Source organism: Cyprinodon tularosa, unplaced genomic scaffold (assembly GCF_016077235.1).
Source record: "Cyprinodon tularosa strain WSP-4 unplaced genomic scaffold, ASM1607723v1 ctg264, whole genome shotgun sequence".
NCBI lineage: Eukaryota > Metazoa > Chordata > Actinopteri > Cyprinodontiformes > Cyprinodontidae > Cyprinodon > Cyprinodon tularosa.
The window spans coordinates 271,217-292,708 of NW_024038968.1; the positions used below are offsets into that span (position 1 = coordinate 271,217).

The following is a 21,492-nucleotide window of genomic DNA, read 5'->3' on the forward strand; positions in this document are numbered from 1 at the left end:
GAGCAGTGAAAGGACAGGGCATCTTTCTCCCTGTCAGAACTCATTTTTGGGTCAATCCAAGCTGAGTATGTGGGGAGGATCTAAGTGAGAACATGAGCAAAGGAAAAGCTTCTAGTCAAGTTATTTTTGTGTCACACAGTTGTGGGTGGAATGCCGAGCCCAACCTGTGCTTAATGGCAAAGAGCTTCTCTAACTTTTGTAGAATTACGGGATTGTCATTTACGGGATGTGGTGGCCTACTGGTTTGGGCATTGTGCTTGGATCCCAGAGGTAGCAGCATGTTCTTTAACTGACTGAAAGTTTGAAACTGTGTAAAATCAGCATGAATAGAAAAACTGGTTGAGGTTGTTGGGAACAGTGGTGGTTCTAGAGTCTAACAGCTGCTGGGAGGAAGGATCTGTGATAACGCTCCCTGGTGCATTCAGGGAGCAGCAGTCTGTCACTGAAGGAGCTCTCCAGTTCAGCACCAGCTTCATGCATGCGGTGGGAGACATTATCCAACAGAGATGTTCATTTATTTAGGATCCGTCCATTCCCACCTCCTGCACTGAGTCCAGAGGGCATCAAATCACCTCATCCTGATCAGATGATCCAGCTGCCTTCTCTCAGCTACTTACTCATAGTACTGATGACCCCTATAATTGGCTTCCTCACACATAATATTAAGAAGTTTTGAGGGGCCACAATTCTCCAATCATTTGACTCCCAACTGCAAGTATTTTTACATTTCAATGCTCCCTTTTCTATCCATGCCTGCTTCTCATGCGGGCTGCCGCAATCTGCATATCCACAAGTCCAGGTTTTGTTTTATTATCTAATGAAAAAGTAGAAGAGGAGAACTGCTACATCTGAAACAAACATTTTCCTTTATTATGATAAAAAGCAACTGTCTTAGCTGCTGCATCTACAGCACTATTTCTAAGAGTAACTTTCCTGTGCAAGACTGGTGACTTGAGAATTTGATTGCAGCTACCTTATGTGGCTTAATTTAAGCCAGTAAAGCAACTGGAATATATGTTTTACTGGTTTAGCTTTTGCAAGGAGGTCAGTTCTAATCCAATGTACCAAATCTACATGAACAGCTTTGACCGCATAATAAGAATCGGTATAAACATTGATGCTCTGGCCTTTATGAAGCTCACAGGCTCTAGTGACGGCAGCAGGAGGAGGGATGACCTCTGCCTCAATTTATCTGATAAATTTCCCACAAGAGAGACCACAACATATGAGGCAACAACTCCATCTCCTGGGATAGCATGGTTATGGCCATCAGTGAAAAGATCTATAGCATGCTAAATTAGTTCTGTAAAATTATTTGGGAAAATATTAGTCTCCTCAGCTGCCAAGGCTTCAAATTCATGAGGGATTTTACTAGACACTGGTGCTGCCATATTTAGATCCGAGAAAGCATAATGAACAGTAGGCTGTAAGAATATTTCCTGTATTTTACTGGTCCTTTTGTGACCAAAAGGTGAACGTCTTACTAGTCACTGCATGAGAGATATGCACAGTGATGTCCTGGCCTTGGTTAACATGAGCTGTCCCTTTAAGACCTTTAGCAATTACAAGCAGAGCTCTGGTGCAGGACGGCTATTTCTTTTCAAATGGATCTAATTTTGTACTAATATAGCATAAAAGTCTCCCTGCGTGATATCCTAGGCTACCATAAAACAGAGCTAAGAAACCCTTCAAATTCTTTAAAGCAAAAGTTCGCTCATATTCAGAATTCAAACTTCTGAAAGTTCTTTAAATCTGAAATGATTCCATCCTGTTCAATAAATGATCAGTGTTTTTAATTCAGAGTAATTTTCATGTAAATGTGCTTTACTGGAGGCATCCATGTTTGTCAAAGAACACTACTGCCACCTACTGGTTAGTGACATTGTCACGGTGCGGTATCGGCTGTTGATCAAGTCCCAGTGCTGTATCTGGTGTTTGTCACAACGCGCTATTATCCAAGTCATCTTGAAAACATTCTTCTTCCAAATGTTGGCTACATATTACGGGTTTTTTCTCTGGCCAGAAGTTCGATGGCAAATCCTCCCTCTTCAAGTTGGCGATCCAACGACCAACCCGTCCGTGGAGGATCAGGAATCAGAAAGGTGGAATAACTCTTTTTTTCACTTTTACCCGATGTATTCCAGCATCCAGCTGCCATGCACGTGGGCATTGTCAGTTTCACTATAGCTCTGGTGAATTTCAATGGTGAAGTCCTCTGGAAATCTTCAATAATTGTTGTTGATTGCAGATGTGTCTAGTAGTTCCCATTGATTTAGCTTGGAAAGCGGGGAGAATGGCGCTAGGCTTACCGCAACGTGACGTCACTGCTGGAAGATGGCAGGAGGGAGGGGCTACTAGATTTGGGCAAAGATGGCCGCTCACAAGGAAAATTATAGTTTTTATTTTTTTTACTGATTAATGCTAAATTCATTAAAAAAATGTACAGCAAACGCATTAATTTTAAGTATAAATAATGATCCCCTGATTATTCCTTGCTGACCGGACTTTTCCTTTAACATCCAAATAAAACATCCTCCCTAAGTCAGGAGAGGCCTACTCAGAATTCTGATTTAACAACTGTTTCAAGCATACAAAGGCTTCTTTGGTTTCTGCTGTCCGTCAGCGGAGCATACCAATGTGTAGTACTCATATTAGTTGTGATTATTATCAAACGAGCTACAAAAGCAGCATAATTTGTAACATAGTTCCTGCTAAAATTTTCCATTCCTAAAAATGACATCACATGTTCAACTATGGATAATTTAAAATAGGTTTCCGGTGTTTTTCTTGTTATGCCTACACCCTGTGTTGTAATAACTGCCCAGAAAAACAGCATGCGGCCTCCAAAGCTGCATCTCGTCCCTGGATACTTAAAAGCCTTGAGTGCTTAACCAACTATCTGTGTGAGTGTAGCAGCAGCTTTTTCCTGAGAATATCATCAACATATTGAAAAATACAACAGGGTTCCGAAAGATCACTATGGAAAAAGGTAAGTAAAACCTGAAAAACATTTATATAAAGGGATGGGCTGTCATTAAGTCGCTGTGGCAACCTGGTGTAAGTTGCTGGTAGGCTGGTGCAATGCGAATACAACATGAGGTATTATTACGATCCAGAGTGATAAACCATTTATATTCTGGTCCTAGATTTGACTGCATATTATAAGGTTTAGGTGTTTCATAGCCAGAGGTTCTCAATGAGGCATTTATTTTCATTAAATGATGTACAGTACCAATCTATAATTTTGTTTGCCTGGTTTGGCCACTGGTCTTATAGGAATATTATATGGACAGTTACAAAGTTCTTTTTTTCCCCATTTTCTTATTTTGAATTTTATTCTCTTCTTCGCGGCATACATTTTAAAAGTCACAGATACATACTGTCACCTGAGAGACCTTAGACTAAGTTCTTCTTTAATGCACATGCTCATAAGGTGACCAACATTCTGGTTAAACTGAGAAACAATGCAAATGTAGACATAACCAGAATGTCACTTTGTGTACATAGGTCATCTAAATAGGACAGCCTTCTTGTCTTTTAAAGATATACAGGATATGGGCACATCTTTGAGCCGGACTGATAGAGGAGATGTAGCTGCAATCTTGGGCATAGAGGCAAGATGCATACAGGTCAGGGCATGGATGGCGTGTCAGTTTCTGATACGGATATCTAAACATCGACATGATCCAACACATGGACTCATGAGCTATAAGAAGGAGAAGCCGACCTTCTTCGGGGCTCAATCTTTGCCGGACGCTCGCGGACGTGATTTCTGAGCCCACAGCTGTGCAAGCTCCAAGCATTTTCTCTGTCCTGTAACGACCTGATCTGGAATAAACTCTTGTTATTTTTTACTCCTGTTTTTATAGTCCTTTTTATATGGTTTTACCCAGTTTGAGTTAAGAGTAGTAAATAACTTGCTCCCAGGAAAAGAACGGGTGAGTAAGCAACGAGGCGCAACTGCCTTTTTAGGGGACATAACTTCCTCATTTAACAACGTCATGAGATACATTAAAGGAATAGTACACCCAAAACATGATTAGCCTTCATTTTCTACTCCCCCCCCATGCTGAACAACACTCTGGAGTACTTTTTTGATATCTCAAATGCATCTGGAGATCTGGGAGGCTTCTTGCTGTCTGCTGACATTCAAATAATGGAGGTCTATGGCGCCCGAGGCAGAAAGGTCCATAAAAGTCCACAAAAAAACGTGTCAATATTCCTCCATACTGCTCGTCCAATGTATTCCAAGTGTCCTGAGTGGGTAGCGTCCATAATTTACTCGAAACGAAGTCATTTCGAATGTTTTTAGAGCATAAACAGTAGTGTATAGGACTTCCTAAAAGCGCGTTCACGAGTCTAAGGAAACCGCGGCAGACCAAACCAGATGAAAGTGCGCATTCAGCGTCTGCTCTGCCAATAATGCAAGCGTAGAAGAAGAAATGTGCTGTTTACCTGTGCAAAGAAAGAAACAACGAAAGAAAAATGTCTGAGGACTTCAGTGTTGAGGAAGAGCATGAGTTCTTTGCCGAGCTGAATGCACACTTTCATCTGGTTTGGTCTGCCGCGGTTTCCGTAGAGTCGTGAACTCGCAGGCGCGCGCTTTTAGGAAATCCTATACACTACTGTTTATGCTCTAAAAACATTCTAACATTCTGTTGTTCAGCATGACGGTGAGTAGCAAATGAAGGCTAATCATGTTTTGGGTGTACTATTCCTTTAAGCTTCCTACAAGCTCACGATACAATCTTAGGTCTACAAGGTCACTGTCACTTTCAAAGTTTAACTACTGCTTACATGGAGTGCATCTAGTACGACATTCAGACATACCAAATTTCTCCAGTATTTTAATTATGTGCCTTTAATGGTTAACTTTTATTTCTCCATCTGTCTGTGTAAAATCAATGCCCAAAAAATGTTTAAGCGTCCCCCTTTCTCTCATTTTTAGCATGTCTTTAACACTATCCATTAGAGAATCATAAACATGTTGATATCAAGTATCATTTTGTCATATCTGCACTTTATGATGGAAAAATAAACATTGTGTACTGCTCAACAGCAGATATGGTTGCAGACGTTTTTACCAAACCTGCCACAAAGTTAAAACTGGGAAAATGTAGGCATTATACGTTTGGAATGTAAAATAACTTGTTTTAAATGTTCAAAACAAAAAAAAAAATAGTAATTTTGAATGACGATTGTATAGTGCAAGAGCAAGTGGGGGTGTTCACATGTGTGTTGATAATGAGTGCTCTTTAATGATGTCATTCATGGGTGTGACTATAAATTGTGGAACCTGGGCAATGTTGTTGTGTGACAAATTAAAGAAAGGTTGCCTGTGACGTGCACCTTGTGGAAACTCAAATTGATGTAGTAGCGTGCGGTTATTCTCCGACTGTTCCCTGCCCTTACGATGACAGCGCCAACAGAAAGAAAGAAATCAACAAGAAAATGTGTAAATAAGCAGCAGTCTGTCCACAACCTCAAACAGTCACACTCTAAACTCCACCATGGCCAAAACTAGAGAGCTGTCAAAGGACACCCGAAACCAAATGATAGACCTGCACCAGGCTGGGAAGTCTGAATCTGCAATAGGTAAACAGCTTGGTGTGAAGAAATGAACTGTGGGATCAATTATTAGAAAATGGAAAACATACAAGACCACTGATAATCTTCCTCGATCTGGGGCTCCACGCAAGATCTCACCCCGTGGGGTCAAAATGATCACAAGAACGGTGAGTAAAAATCCCAGAACCACACGGGGGGACCTAGTGAATGACCTGCAGAGAGCTGGGACCAAAGTAACAAAGGCTACCATCAGTAACACACTACGCCGCCAGGGACTCAAATCCTGCAGTGCCAGACGTGTCCCCCTGCTTAAGCCAGTACATGTCAAGGCCCGTCTCAAGTTTGCTAGAGAGCATTTGGATGATCCAGACCATGACTGGGAGAATATCATATGGTCAGATGAAACCAAAATACAACTTTTTGGTAAAAACTCTACTCGTCGTGTCTGGAGGAGAGAGAATGCTGAGTTGCATCCAAAGAACACCATACCTACAGTGAAGCATGGGGGTGGAAACATCATGCTTTGGGGCTGTTTTTCTGCTAAGGGACCAGGATGACTGATCCGTGTGAAGGAAAGAATGAATGGGGCCATGTATCATCAAATTTTGAGTGAAAACCTCCTTCCATCAGCAAGGGCATTGAAGATGAAACGTGGCTGGGTCTTTCAGCATGACAATGATCCCAAACACACCGCCCGAGTAACGAAGGAGTGGCTTCGTAAGAAGCATTTCAAGGTCCTGGAGTGGCCTAGTCAGTCTCCAGATCTCAACCCCATAGAAAATCTTTGGAGGGAGTTGAAAGTCCGTGTTGCCCAGCGACAGCCCCAGAACATCACTGCTCTAGAGGAGATCTGCATGGAGGAATGGGCCAAAATACCAGCAACAGTGTGTGAAAACCTTGTGAAGACTTACAGAAAACGTTTGATCTCTGTCATTGCCAACAAAGGGTATATAACAGTATTAAGTATTGTATATAAGTATATAAGTATTGAGATGAACTTTTGTTATTGACCAAATACTTATTTTCCACCATATTTTGCAAATGAATTCTTTAAAAATCAGACAATGTGATTTTCTGGATTTTTTTTCTCATTTTGTCTCTCATAGTTGAGGTATATCTATGATGAAAATTACCGGCCTCTCTCGTCTTTTTAAGTGGGAGAACTTGCACTATTGGTGGCTGACTAAATACTTTTTTGCCCCACTGTATTTCAACATGTGTTAATTCCCCGAGGACATCTACATACAAATAGCAATATGCTGCCACCACTGTACTTCACAACTGGAATAAAGTTTAAGAAAGAGTAAATTTCTCCACTAGGAGTGTAATAAAATCAATTAATAAATCAAAATGAAAACTTTCCACTCTGTTTACCAAATGTTCAAAATGTAAGTTTACAGTCTCACATATTTTAAACTCACACGATGACAGTGTTTTATTACTTTATTTCCAACAACGTACATTGAAAGCTTTTAAGGAGAACATTAGTCATTTCTTTTTGCTGGTGTGTGTTCTTTTGCCCCATGCTTCACCAGCATTTCAGATTTTTCTGTAATAAGTAATGGCACTCAGTGTCGCATAATTATTTAAACAATTGAGATGTCTTTTAAATCTTTTTCATTCTTGGTATCACCTGTATTTTACATCAGTACCATGAAAAGCTCAAGGCCAAACGCAGCACTTGCATTTATCATCAAAGACAGATCCAGTGCCGCAGGACCTCACATGAGTGATGCCTCCAGCACACATGTAGAAACTTGTCCTGTCGTCTGGGTTGGCGTACAGTCCATCTGGTTTGCCATTGCAGAATCCAGGTCCTGGGGCATGAGCAGTGGTGGTGGTGGTTGTGGTTGGAGACGTTGTGCTCGCACCAGGTTTAGGGGTTGTGGTTGAGGGCAGTGGTGGAAGCTCTGAATACATATAAAACAGAAAGAATGGGTTATAGAGGTTACTGTGATAAATAGAAAAATGTATTTCTTATCTACTGGTAAGAAACCTACACACAATATTTGCATTATGGGACAAAATTCATGCTCTACCAATATCCAGAAGACTGCGAAGATGAGACAGCAGGGGGTGGCTGCCTTCTCCACAGAATTTTCCAGAGAAGTCATCTAAGTCAAGAGCCCATACAAAAGCACCACCAAACTTCTGCTCCTGCAGGTAGCTGACCTGATGTGACAACAATAATGAGAATGCTGGAATCACCTCATACGTATGTAGGTAACATACTGACACAGAAAAACCCTAAATACCTTGATTTTGTAGCTCTCCTTGTTGTCAAATCCTACCCACTCATTATTTTTAGTTGCATAGGGAACTTTCTGGTCATCGATCCACTGGACGGTGGTATCTTTCAGGAAGTTGCAGATCTAAACAATAAAACATTAAATAAAAAACATTGTCAGGTCTATATAAATGTATATTATGAAGATACATTTTCCATATTGTTAATAGACAATATTATCAGATACTAATAATGCAAAATACATGATTATTATCCAAAGAGTGCTTCCTACCTCATAGTAGGACCAGAATCCTGCTTCCCGGGTGTATGGTCCGGCTGATGCAGGTCCGCTAGCTGGGGCTCCAACACCTGTATTTGATGATGTCAGACGGAAGGTACGACCATAAGCTGCAAAGCCCATTCTCAGTTTCTCTGATGGGGTGCCGTTGTCTCTCCAGTACTTCATGGCATAGTCCTATCATGTTGTTTAAAAAGGAAGGTGAAATACTATTACCTAAACAATCCATTCATTCAGGATCTGTTCATGCTTAGCCCTGGCTAAGCATGAACAGATCTTTTCAAATGAACACCGATTTGAAAAGAAAACCCTCTCACACCTTAAAGGAAAAATTAGGGGAGAATTAACCTGATGCATGTTTGACAGTGGTGGGAAGAACCAAGTTCCCTGGGTTAAACCCATTCATGCAGTGAAACATGGCTGCACCTCCAAATGAATAAAATACACCCTCAGCGTAACTGTATAATATCTCCACAGGGACACTTACAGTGTTGAAATAGATGAGGTCACCAAAGTCCTCAGATCCACGGTACAGAGGGCTGTTATGCCCAGAAAACTGTTCCCAAGTTCCATGGAAGTCGTAGGTCATAACATTGATGAAATCCAGTTCCCTGGGTAAAGAAAAATCCTTAGCCAAAATAAAGATATGCTCTCATTTTTACTGAGAGAAAGAAACTTGAAAGAGTACTTACTTGGCAATCTCAGCAATCTCATATCCACCATCAATGGTACCTTTTCCAGCAGACACTGCAGCAGTCAACATGAGCTGAGGTCTTCCCGTGGCGGCAGCCTCTGCTGCATAAGCTGCAACAAGTTCCTGCAATAATCACACCAAAAGGTTGGTGTGTGAATATCTTTGCATGGGGAAAGATAACTGAACTAGCACTTTATTTCAACCCACCCTGCAGAGAAGAGTAAACCTTTGCTTATCTTCAGGAGGACTTCCACGTGAACCTGGGTACTCCCAGTCCAGATCCAGTCCATCAAATCCATGAGTCCTCAGGAATTTAATAGAAGATTGGATGAACTTCTGGCGGTTTTCTGGAGTGGAGACCATGATGGAAAACCTGTAGGAAATAAGTTTAAGGACTTAGGCTAAGTTGTTCAAAGTGATTTAGAATATGAAGAGTTTAGAAGATAATGTTGATGTATCTCTTGCAAGAAAGTCCTTCTAGATAAGGCTTTAATTTAAATGATGACTTACTGAGTTGAGCCAAAGTTCCAGCCACCAACAGCCAGCAGAGTCTTTAAATGGGGATTCCTGGAAAAAGCAGAATATTTTAAGAAAATGTTAGTAATCCTCCAGGGAATGCATTAATATTTCATTCTCGTATGTACTTTGTGGTTTATTCTAATGTCTGACTGGAGGTTCATTACAATGGTGACTTACTTTGTCTTCAGGTCATTGAAGGCCTTGTAGAGAACATCATCATTCCATTCATAGGTAACCAGCTCATTGGCATGATTGATGATGGAAAAGGCATAGATAAGAGAGGTACACAGGAAGGGGTCTACATTTTGTGGCAGGAATTTGCCATCGCCAGGCCTGTACTGAGACCAGTTAGTGAAATAGCACTCCATTCTGTTGCTGTGTGCTGCAAAGGAGCAATAGAAAATTCAACAATATATCATAATGATAAAAGATAAATGAAATTGGTTGGTAAAAATTGTTCAAAGCTCACCAAGCTGGAATAACACCAGGCACAAGGCTTTGGAGAAGAGGAGTGGGGAGAAAAATCAAATCAATAATTCAACAGAACTATGTATCTCAGAATGACAGTTAAACTGTTTTTTTGACCATTACCTGTTAGCAATATGAGCTTCGCCATGTTGTCTGTATATTTCAAAACTCTGATGAATGTACGCTAAAAAGAAACCAGAATTTTTAGGTTATTCGCTCATTGACAGTTTGAGCTGCAAATATAAAATTCTAACATCTACTCACCTTGGGACCAGATCAACCATCCAAAAAGTGGCAGAACTCTCTGGGCTTTTATATAAAAAAAGGTGATTAGAGAGAGAGCGAAAGTTGTAGCAACATGTCCCAAACAGCACCATAAATGTAATGATTATTAGAGTATATCAAGATAAGATGTTATGATGCTACATAAAGGCAATAATTTACTTAGTCAGGGTGTTATATAGATTTTGCAACAAAGTACATATCATATCACTGATAAGCCAAAATGAACTTTGGCTCATCAGTGATATGATAATATCTATCATCAGTAAAGAATTATTGCTGTTGTCATTAGAAATTGTTGAGAGAACAGATATGGTCAAAATAAGATGGGTATTTCATCCATCTTTGTTGTTTAATAATTAACTACACAAAAGGAGTTTTCTTTTCACACAAAAATGAAATAAGAACATATTTTGTTTTACTGCAGTTTGTTATAACCTTTATAAAACAATGTCCAATTGTATTTATGTATCTATTAAATTCCAATGGCAACAGCAAGCATACAGAAAAACTAGAGTAAAACTGCCAAAAAACATGCAGTGGAATATTTTCCAACCTGTGACATGTTTCCATGTCCACCAGTATCTGGGCGACTTGAGTTTGTCTGCTAAACCAAGCCTTCGAAACCTTGGCATTATTTTTGACAAAACATTGTCCGTAGAGTACCTAACTACTGACAAGGAACTGTATTTAAAATCTCTAAACTAAGAACAATTGTGTCCAGAGATGTGTCATGGTTTGTCAAGAGCTCGGACCCACATGCAGAGAGACCAAGGGAAAGGTTTAACAGGTTTATTTAAGAGTTTGTGAAGAATCCAGTGTTGCTCTGACCACTGCTCAACCGGAACTGAAAGGTGAGGGGAAGACACTGCGGTTAGTTCAGGCTCAGTAGGAAATTTGATTCTCGAACTTGAAGAGGAGAATTTGGGAGATAACTCACATTTCCAGAGAAGTAGCTGACTGTTAGACTCCAGTCTGTGTGCGGTAGTTCCAGTGTTTGTCTGATTCGGTGGAGGGCGGACAGGGTTTACCCAGAATGCTTTTGTTTGTAGGCGAACGGAGAAGCTGACTGCCACTCAGATTTCCTGAGGTACTTGAACGGGTCGTAGTGGAGATGAATCCCTTGCTCAGTGTGAAGCTCAAATGATCTCTTGAGGGAAAGTGGGTTCAAACCTCCAGACAGGAATCCTGACAAGATGATCCTGAAATGATTATCCATGCGTTTGTGTTTTCCTGTTTACTACTACTGTAACAGTCTATTATCATGCCTAAACAAAAAGGAGTCGTCGCATCTTCAGCAGGTTCAGGTTACTGACTCATACAAAAAGAAGGGCTCATATTACGTGGATTTTAAAAATTCTTCATTGGCTCCAAGTCTATTTTCAGTTCCAATTTAAAATCCTGGTGCTGACCTTCAGGGCCTTCCACGGTCAGGCTCCCTTCTACATTAGAGACTTGTTGTGTCCTTATACTCCCCTCTGGGAGGCTCAGGTCTCAGGACCAGAACCTGCTCATGGTCCCTCGTAATTGGTTCCAGGACCAGGGGAGATCGCTCCTTTCAGGCGGTCACGTCGGCCTACTTTCCTTGCACTTACTTGATTCTGTTGTTGTTTTTAAGAGTGAACTGAAAACCTATTTGTTTAAGAAAGCAGTTTTTTTTATGACCATGTCTTTTGTGACTGTAAGTGTACCTCAATTCAATTCAAGTTAGTTTATTTCTGTAGCGCCAATTCACAACACATGTCATCTCAAGGCACTTTATAGTTTGACTTCCTTCCTCCCAACTAGATTCCTGACACAGTGACACCACAGCAAGATCAGAGGTTGGGGAAGGTTGTTGCAGAGATGTTGGGAGCTCCCCATTGTACAAACCTGACTCCAAAGAGCAGAAAGCCCTGGAGAACTCAATGGCAAAGTGGATTGGGTGTTCTGGTCTGCCTGCAAGGACCATTGAGGATGAAGACTTTGTGGATATGACAAGCCGACGTATCCAACATAAGTCGACATAAACAAGCCGACAAAAGCTTCAATGTGTGCAATGTGATATACACTCACCGGCCACTTTATTAGGTACACCTGTCCAACTGCTTGTTAACACTTAATTTCTAAGCAGCCAATCACATGGCGGCAACTCAGTGCATTTAGGCATGTAGACATGGTCAAGACTATCTCCTGCAGTTCAAAGCGAGCATCAGTATGGGGAAGAAAGGTGATTTGAGTGACTTTGAAAGTGGCATGATTGTTGGTGCCAGAAGGGCTGGTCTGAGTATTTCAGAAACTGCTGATCTACTGGGATTTTCACGCACAACCATCTCTAGGGTTTACAGAGAATGGTCCGAAAAAGAAAAAACATCCAGTGAGCGGCAGTTCTGTGGGCGGAAATGCCTTGTTGATGCCAGAGGTCAGAGGAGAATGGCCAGACTGGTTGGAGCTGATAGAAGGGCAACAGTGACTCAAATAACCACCCGTTACAACCAAGGTGGGCAGAAGAGCATCTCTGAATGCACAGTACGTGGAACTTTGAGGCAGATGGGCTACAGCAGCAGAAGACCACACCGGGTGCCACTCCTTTCAGCTAAGAACAGGAAACTGAGGCTACAATTTGCACAAGCTCATGGAAATTGGACAAAAGAAGATTGGAAAAACGTTGCCTGGTCTGATGAGTCTCGATTTCTGCTGCGACATTCGGATGGTAGGGTCAGAATTTGGCGTCTACAACATGAAAGCATGGATCCATCCTGCCTTGTATCAACGGTTCAGGCTGGTGGTGGTGGTGTCATGGTGTGGGGAATATTTTCTTGGCACTCTTTGGGCCCCTTGGTACCAATTGAGCATCGTTGCAACGCCACAGCCTACCTGAGTATTGTTGCTGACCATGTCCATCCCTTTATGACCACAATGTACCCAACTTCTGATGGCTACTTTCAGCAGGATAATGCGCCATGTCATAAAGCTGGAATCATCTCAGACTGGTTTCTTGAACATGACAATGAGTTCACTGTACTCAAATGGCCTCCACAGTCACCAGATCTCAATCCAATAGAGCATCTTTGGGATGTGGTGGAACGGGAGATTCGCATCATGGATGTGCAGCCGACAAATCTGCGGCAACTGTGTGATGCCATCATGTCAATATGGACCAAACTCCCTGAGGAATGCTTCCAGCACCTTGTTGAATCTATGCCACCAAGAATTGAGGCAGTTCTGAAGGCAAAAGGGGGTCCAACCCGTTACTAGCATGGGGTATCTAATAAAGTGGCCGGTGAGTGTACGTTAAAAAGAGAATCAGTGTGTGGAGTTCTATTCTGCACAGTGTTATATAAATAAAAAATAGAAAAAGAGAAGCTGTGTGTGAAGAATTTTTATTCTGTACAGTGTGATTTATATGTAAAAAAAAGCAGTGTGTGGAGAAGTTCTATTATTTACAGTGATGACTAAAATGACTAAAATTTGACTTAGACTAAAATTGATGTTCGTCATTTACAGAGATGGCAAAAGTACTCACTTTCCGTACGTGAGTAAAAGTACAGATACTTGTGTTAAAAATTCTCTGGTAAAAGTGTAAGTACTGATTAACTTTCTTTACTCAAGTAAAAGTAACAAAGTACAGGCTTGTAAATTTACTTAAAGTATAAAAGTAAAAGTAGAAACCACTTTTTTCATGCCGTTGCCTACATTTTAAATGGATGTCTGCCAATAGGACTAGATCTCCGTTGTGTTCATTTTCAATCATCTCGTCGTCCATGCTACTATGCTAACGCCACCGCCACCAAGCTGCAATGATTTGCCGCCAATGAATACCGCCGAATCTGTCGATTCATCTTGCAGTGGTGCGTCAAATGCAACGTAGATTCCCATCCAATTAGATTGAATTTGGTATTGATGACGTGAAAAATAATAACGGTAACTCCATTGAAATGATTCAAAACTAAAGTAACGAGCCAATTTTTTAAAATGTAAGGAGTAGAAGTAAAAAGTCGCCATAAAAATAAGTAGTAAAGTAAAGTAAAAATATCAGAACAATCTACTTGAGTACAGTAACGAAGTATTTGTACTTCGTTACTTCCCATCTCTGGTCATTTAGACTAAGACTAAAACTAAATCGGGAAGGCAATGACTAAATATGATTAAGACTAAAATGTATTTTTGTCATGTGACTAAGACTAAATAAAATAAAGCTGACGAAACTAACACTGATGCGCAGTAGAGGATGTAATGTTGTTAAAAGCCAGTGTGCTCTGTGTTTATGGAAGTAAGCATGGATGGTAGCGCTGGAGTGCATCTAACGATCTTTCACCACCTTAAATACTCAACCGTTCAAGATGCTTGAAAATTAAGACTGCTCTCCTCATTATGGCAGTGGTTGTTATTTTTGTTGCTGCTTCTGCTGGCAAGACCAAGAATAGTGACCTTTGTCGGCTACTAATTGCGTTCAGCTCGGATGAATGCGACCTGGCTGTTCAGACACAGGTCACATTTGAAAAGATCACATTTATTTCGGATTCAGGAGCCAAGTGGCCTGGGTCGCATTGGAAAATATCGGATCTGTGTTGTTCAGACTTTCATGGAAAGATCAGATATAGGTCACATATGGGCAAAAAAATGTGATTTTAGTTCACTTCAGGCTGCAGTGTGAACGTAATAAACTTGGGTGAGGTGGTAAAATTCAGAAATAAACATTTCCAGGAATAAAAAAAGAGGGAACCTGATAGGAGACGGTTGTCAAATATATGTGCTAATATGTCAGAGACAGAACAGGGTTCAAAGGATAAGACAGTAATGTCATAAAAGCTTGTGGTCCCTCATGGTACTTATCAGATGAGCTTTTATTCACAGTTTTTGGCCTGAAGGGTATGACTAGATTTAACCTCACAGTAAACAAAACTTCTCAGTATTGAAATAACTGTAAAACAGGACTTCATCTCTGACAGAAATTGATCCCACTCAGGGAGTTTAAAGATTACTGATCGATCAGCAAGGACACACTTTGCAAGAACAGCACACATCGCAGAGATATTATTGGTAGAGGACGAGTCATCATGGAGCTATCTGTCTGATATAGATTAACATTTTGTACTGAGATAATTGAAAACTTGTCTAACTATATAGCATCATAGTGTCAGTGAATTCCTTGTTCTGACACCAACTGTGAAGGCCCAAACTTAAATAAGGACAAATTGTGTTCAAAATTTGAAAAAGTGCTTTCATTTAATTGTGTAAAAAGGGTTAACAAAGGCTCAAAAGCAATACAAAATAACTTAAATACAGAATCTGGGCCCAACTTAACTGAGGTCAACTGAGGATCCAACTCAAACAAAAAACTGACCTGCAAACAAGGAACTTAAGGCTGCTTAAAAAGGGATGGAGTAACCCAAGTCGACAAAATGAGGGAGGCACGACATAACAAAAGAACCAATAAATACAAAATTAACCATTCTATGAAACAAATAAAGCAAAACTAACTTACTTAACAGAAACAATAAATGAGTATTTAAGTGACAAACTAATTGAAAACTTCTTGAAACAAGTCTCCCCCTTCAGTCTTTCAAAGATGGTACGCTCCACATTTCCTTCTCCAGCTGGTTTGTATCACCAGCACCTCAAACAAAAGAACAAGTGTAAACAAACCATTCAGACAGACATTAACTAAAGTGTGCACCCATTAGAAAATACCTGTCTAAAATAACCAACTAAAACATAAATTGTAATATAATATAAAGCAAGAAAAGAAAATACTAACACGATGTGGTGGTGGGAGGATCATCCACCACATGTCGCAAAAACTGTTTTCAAAAGATCAAGCAACTTGCAGATTCATTTAATCCCTATGAGTAATAAAGAACATTAGATAATTGGTAAATTGCCCGTACTTATATTTCACTTTTTCATGTCAGAGGACTTGATCAAAGTGTTTTATGCTATATTCACCCATTCAATTCAATTCAGTTTATTTCTATAGCTCCAATTCACATCATGCCATCTCAGGTCACTTTCCAGTCCACCAGATCATCCAGTCAGATTGATTCAAAGTTTTCTATCTAAGGAAAACCAGCTGATTGCATCGGCTCATTGACTCAAATGCAATCCCCCAGTGGATACAAAAGGCAACTGTCAACCAGCTCCACAGGCGGCCCGTCCAGGAAACACACAGCCAGGCAGACGAGCTCCGAGCCAGCTTCCATGTCAGAGGATGAAGAGAGCACATCCAGTTAGTCACGGTCAGAGAAACAGGACTACACTGGAAAACAGGCCAAGCTCCAACATCTCTAAACTTATCAATGATGAAGTTATTGTTATTGTCTAGAGATTGATCAAAATTAATAAAGCAGGGATTGCAGTTTTCTGTCACAGCTGCTAATCCAGAAGAATAATTTGATTTAGGGGTCATCAATTCCCCTACTGGGTAAATAGCATTTTACTGCATTAAAGTTCTGGCTCGGTCGGGGGCTGTAATGTAGTTGTGTATCGCCATGATCTGGATTTCTGTTAGTTCTGCATTACTACCAGCAGATGGCATCACGTTTCTTAGTTTCATTTCATTGCACCTGGAAATTGATCTTGGCTCGACAAAGGCAATCAAAACAACATCACGATGGTTGCTTGGTGTATATAAACTTGTTTTATCATGATCAAATGTTTTTTTAAGTAGTCATATAATGTGACTATCACTTTAAGGCAGGCTTCAGCTATAAAAATGGTTACCAAGAATAACTATTGGCCAATAAAATAAATCTACCGACTGCAATTTAGCGTTTTCCTGATGCCAGATCAATTTGCAAAATTGTTACTAAATTTAATGCCTTGTCTTTAATTTTATTCAATTCATTCATTTAGAGAGATGGTATCCTAAAGCCTATGGATTTAACAGGATGAAAACTATTTTGGAGTGATAATAAAAAATTGGGGCAAATAAAAAATGTGATTGTGTTAAAAATTCAAACATTAAAAGAAAATCAAACCAACTTCGAGCATTTTGTACTACCAAAACTAACTTGTATTTTAAATAGCATTACATAATTTTGTTGAGTCACAGACCATGTTCCCAATATCAGTTGAGCTAAAACTAAAATTGTAACAGTGGGAAAATGAAATATGATAATAATATAAGAGTAAAGTTGAAATATTATAAGACCAAAATGTTGTTTTATTAACACAAACGTTGGGATAAAGTGATTGATCAAGCTTTCCCTGAAATACAGCCTGAACTCAGCATCTTAAGACAGTTTACACTAACTAGGCTACTTTCTCAATCCTGTAATATTATCTCACTATTCACATCATAGTTCAAATCCATTGTTGTAATATGATGATATTAACTTGTATTGTTATGCCTTCATTCTCATAGCGCTAAAATTATGAATTAGTAAAATGACCTTAGTATGGCCCTCATTCAACCTGGAGAGACTCACACAGAGAAAAACTGCAAGTAGAAAAGTAATAATTTTATTATAAAATCACATACATATATATATATATATTTCTTACAATATTTCTAAGAAACAAAACAGCTGATTGCATCGACTCATTGACTCTTCAGCAATCCCTCACACCAAACATGCTTGTAGAGACAGTAGAGAGGAAAACCTCCAGCAGAACCAGAACCAGGCTCAGTGTAAGCGGCCTCTGCTGAGGCCTACTGGGGTTTAAGGAGACAGAAGCAGATGAAGTAGGGTGACCAAACGTCCGTATTTCCCGGGACATATCCGTATTTCACGTCCTGTCCCGGGCGTCCCGGGTTTTTTTTAGAAAGTGAGGAAATGTCCTGATTTCACTGCGCACGACGCTCTGTGACGTAATTCCTGAGCCGCGTCAGTGCGGGCAGCCCTGTTCTTAATCAGAGGCTCTGTTCAAAAACCTAGGACGCATCCTCCAAAGACGCGGTCTGCCTAGACTGGATCCTTCGAAGTCCTTGAAAATAAGAAGGCCGGAAGAGTTTAGGCTGTAAATTCGAACAGGTCTACCCTTCGGCGGGTTTTACCGCCGTATGCTCTGTTGCTTAGCAACCGTGAAAGTTGACACACAAAGCAGGAAAAGAATGAATACCGAGGTTTTCAAAACTGTTTGTTTATTTATTTATTTTTTAAAAAGTTAAAGTGAACAAAGACTACACTCACCAGAATCCAGAGTGGAATAAATGTTCCAACCACCGGGAGCAGGAACAAATAAAATCAAATGTAATGATAGAAACCTTAGTCAGTTAAATAACCTGCTGCTGTCATTCTGCACATCTCTGATGCTGCTGCTATTTTCAGATATCCATTATTGTAAAAATGTCCATAGCTGCATATTGGTTATTAATTCTCCAGTTTTATATTGTTAAAACACTTTACAGGATTTTATTTTTTATATTTTAACTCTTCCCTATTATGTTATTCTTATACATTTTTGTAAGGTCCACATTTGTGTGACCATTTTCAATAATCTTTCTGCTGCTGTAAATCTGCCCATTGTGGGACAATAAAGGGATTTTCTATTCTATTCTATAAAAGGGTAGAAATATATAAGTAAATCTAAACAATGTATTCATAAAAATCTATCTGCAAAATCTCTAATATTCAACAACAAAAAATACTTACAGGTGCTGGTCATAAAATTAGAATATCATGAAAAAGTAGATTGATTTCAGTAATTCCATTAAAAAGTGAAACTTGTATATTATAATTATACATTACATACAAAATCATATATTTCAGATGTTTATTTTGTTTAATTTTGATGATTACAAATGACAACAAATGAAAATCTCAAATTCATCATATCAGAAAATTAGAATATTACTGAAGACCAATAAAAACAAAGGATTTATAGAAATGTTGGCCAACTGAAAAGTATGAACATGAAAAGTATGAGCATGTACAGCACTCAGTATTTAGTTGGGCCTCCTTTGGCCTGTATTACTGCAGCAATGCGGCGTGGCATGGAGTCGATCAGTCTGTGGCACTGCTCAGGTGTTATGATAGCCCAGGTTGCTCTAATAGTGGCTTTTAGCTCTTCTGAATTGTTGGGTCTGGTGTATTGCATCTTCTTCTTCACAATACCCCATAGATTTTCTATGGGGTTAAGGTCAGGAGAGTTTGCTGGCCAATTAAGAACAGGGATACCATGGTCCTTCAACCAGGTACTGGTAGCTTTGGCACTGTGTGCAGGTGCCAAGTCCTGTTGGAAAATGAAATCTGCATCTCCAAAAAGTTGGTCAGCTGCAGGAAGCATGAAGTGCTCTAAAACTTCCTGGTATGTGGCTGCGTTGACCCTGGACCTCAGAAAACACAATGGACCAACACCAGCAGATGACATGGCACCCCAAACCATCACTGACTGTGGAAACTTTACACTGGACTTCAAGCAACGTGGATGAAGTGCCTCTCTTCTTTTCCTCCAGACTCTGGGACCTTGATTTCCAAAGGAAATGCAAAATTTACTTTCATCAGAGAACATGACTTTGGACCACTCACCAGCAGTCCAGTCCTGTTTCTCTTTAGCCCAGGCAAGACGCTTCTGACGCTGTCTGTGGTTCAAGAGTGGCTTGACACAAGGAATGCGACAGCAGAAACCCATGTCTTTCATACGTCTGTGTGTGGTGGTTCTTGAAGCACTCACTCCAGCTGCAGTCCACTCTTTGTGAATCTCCCCCACATTTTTGAATGGGTTTTGTTTCACAATCCTCTCCAGGGTGCGGTTATCTCTCTTGCTTGTACACTTTTTTCGACCACATCTTTTCCTTCCCTTCGCCTCTCTATTAATGTGCTTGGACACTGAGCTCTGTGAACAGCCAGCCTCTTTAGCGATGACCTTTTGTGTCTTGCCCTCCTTGTGCAAGGTGTCGATGGTCGTCTTTTGGACAACTGTCAAGTCAGCAGTCTTCCCCATGATTGTGTAGCCTATAGAACTAGACTGAAAGACCATTTAAAGGCTTTTGCAGGTGGTTTGAGTTAATTAGCTGATTAGAGTGTGGCACCAGGGGCCATCAATTTTGAACCTTTTCACAATATTCTAATTTTCTGATATGATGAATTTGAGATTTTCATTTGTTGTCATTTGTAATCATCAAAATTAAACAAAATAAACATCTGAAATATATGAGTTTGTATGTAATGTATGAATATAATATACAAGTTTCACTTTTTAAATGGAATTACTGAAATCAATCTACTTTTTCATGATATTCTAATTTTATGACCAGCACCTGTAGTTAAGCATATTGTGCAAAACAACAATAAAAAAATTAAACTCCTATCAGATTTATAGTTCCCATTCTGCAGATCTATTAGAATCTGTCCTTAAATTACAGCCAAACCCATTTACACAGTAACAGATAAAAACCTTTAGATAAACCAAATATTACCGCCACATATCTGACTCTATAACCATTAAAACAACTATTTTCATTCATTTCAGACGGAACTATTCACTGAGTTGTATTATTATATTAAACTGAACTTCAAATTTTCACAACTGTTCTGCGCCAAGTAACATTTCCTCTGATCACGGAGCAAATCCCGATGATGAGACATTTGTTCTTTCAATATCACCCTCCCCCCCGCTCCAAGGTGTCCTGGTTTTCCCAAATGAAAATATGGTCACCCTAGATAAAGACATAAATGAAATAAGTTATTTGGCGCTCCGTTTCTGGCAGAAGACTTGGTTTGAATCAATATTTGCTTTATGAGTAACCTATAAATACTCTGTAATCACACTCACAAAGCCCTGCATCACATGCTTTACCGCCTTGCTAGTCCATATGCTGAACTGGCAGCTGGAATTAACAGGGGGAAATAATTTTTTTATATTAACATATTGTAAAATTATTTTATATATTACACATTGTTTGCAAATCTGACTGTATGCAGCTCAGATGAGAAACCAACTGTCTCTATCAGCTTGTTGAGCTTCTTTAAATCATTTGCTCTGATGCTGACACTACTGCAGATAATCATGGAATAGATTGCACTCTCCACAAGAGAGACTGAATGGCCTAAACTGCCTCAGGAAGTAGGGTTTTGCAAAAACCACTAAAGGGGCAGGTGCCTAAAAAGGCACATATCAGATTATTGGGTAGAATATTAGTTAGAATCTAATCTTGTAATGATCTCAGAACTAGGACCCTATATTCAAGGTGAGTGGGAAGGTAGTGGGAAAGTTCAAAGCGTTTATTTAAAGGTACACTATGCAACCGGTGTTGATTTTCCAGCGAGGCTCCCCCCAGAGGGCGAAAGTAAAAGTGCACTGTCGTAAATATGCTCAGCTGTTCTCCTGGTTTCTCCGTCAAGCCAGGCGCGGTTGTTTTGAGCTTAGCAAACAGGCGAACGCAACGAATGACTAACACAGTGAAAGTATGAACATGCACACAGAGAGAGAGAAACCATTCCAATGTTACTTACAATCGCATCAGCAGAAACGCGAGGTCCGCGTCAGCCTTGCAGCCTTCTTTTTATTTTA

General features: G+C 39.9%; 1 protein-coding gene across 2 annotated transcripts in view; it reads right to left on the minus strand.

Moving 5' to 3' along the window:
- Positions 1 to 10,131, minus strand: part of LOC119786077 (acidic mammalian chitinase-like) — a 69,127-nt gene extending 58,996 nt beyond the window's left edge. Inside the window, exons 1-12 of one of the 2 annotated variants that reach the window (XM_038289165.1) lie at positions 10,039 to 10,130; positions 9,898 to 9,958; positions 9,776 to 9,802; positions 9,484 to 9,688; positions 9,298 to 9,354; positions 8,995 to 9,160; positions 8,786 to 8,910; positions 8,581 to 8,704; positions 8,088 to 8,270; positions 7,824 to 7,940; positions 7,608 to 7,740; positions 6,994 to 7,478 (exon numbers count right to left, since the gene is read on the minus strand). In XM_038289165.1, coding sequence (XP_038145093.1) covers positions 7,231 to 7,478; positions 7,608 to 7,740; positions 7,824 to 7,940; positions 8,088 to 8,270; positions 8,581 to 8,704; positions 8,786 to 8,910; positions 8,995 to 9,160; positions 9,298 to 9,354; positions 9,484 to 9,688; positions 9,776 to 9,802; positions 9,898 to 9,922 — 1,410 coding nt within the window. In that variant the 5' untranslated portion in view covers positions 9,923 to 9,958; positions 10,039 to 10,130 and the 3' untranslated portion in view covers positions 6,994 to 7,230. Of the gene's footprint in view, positions 1 to 6,993; positions 7,479 to 7,607; positions 7,741 to 7,823; positions 7,941 to 8,087; positions 8,271 to 8,580; positions 8,705 to 8,785; positions 8,911 to 8,994; positions 9,161 to 9,297; positions 9,355 to 9,483; positions 9,689 to 9,775; positions 9,803 to 9,897; positions 9,959 to 10,038 lie in introns of those variants that run through there. The other variant, XM_038289164.1, reaches the window with a different exon arrangement.
- Positions 10,132 to 21,492: the final 11,361 nt, after the last annotated feature.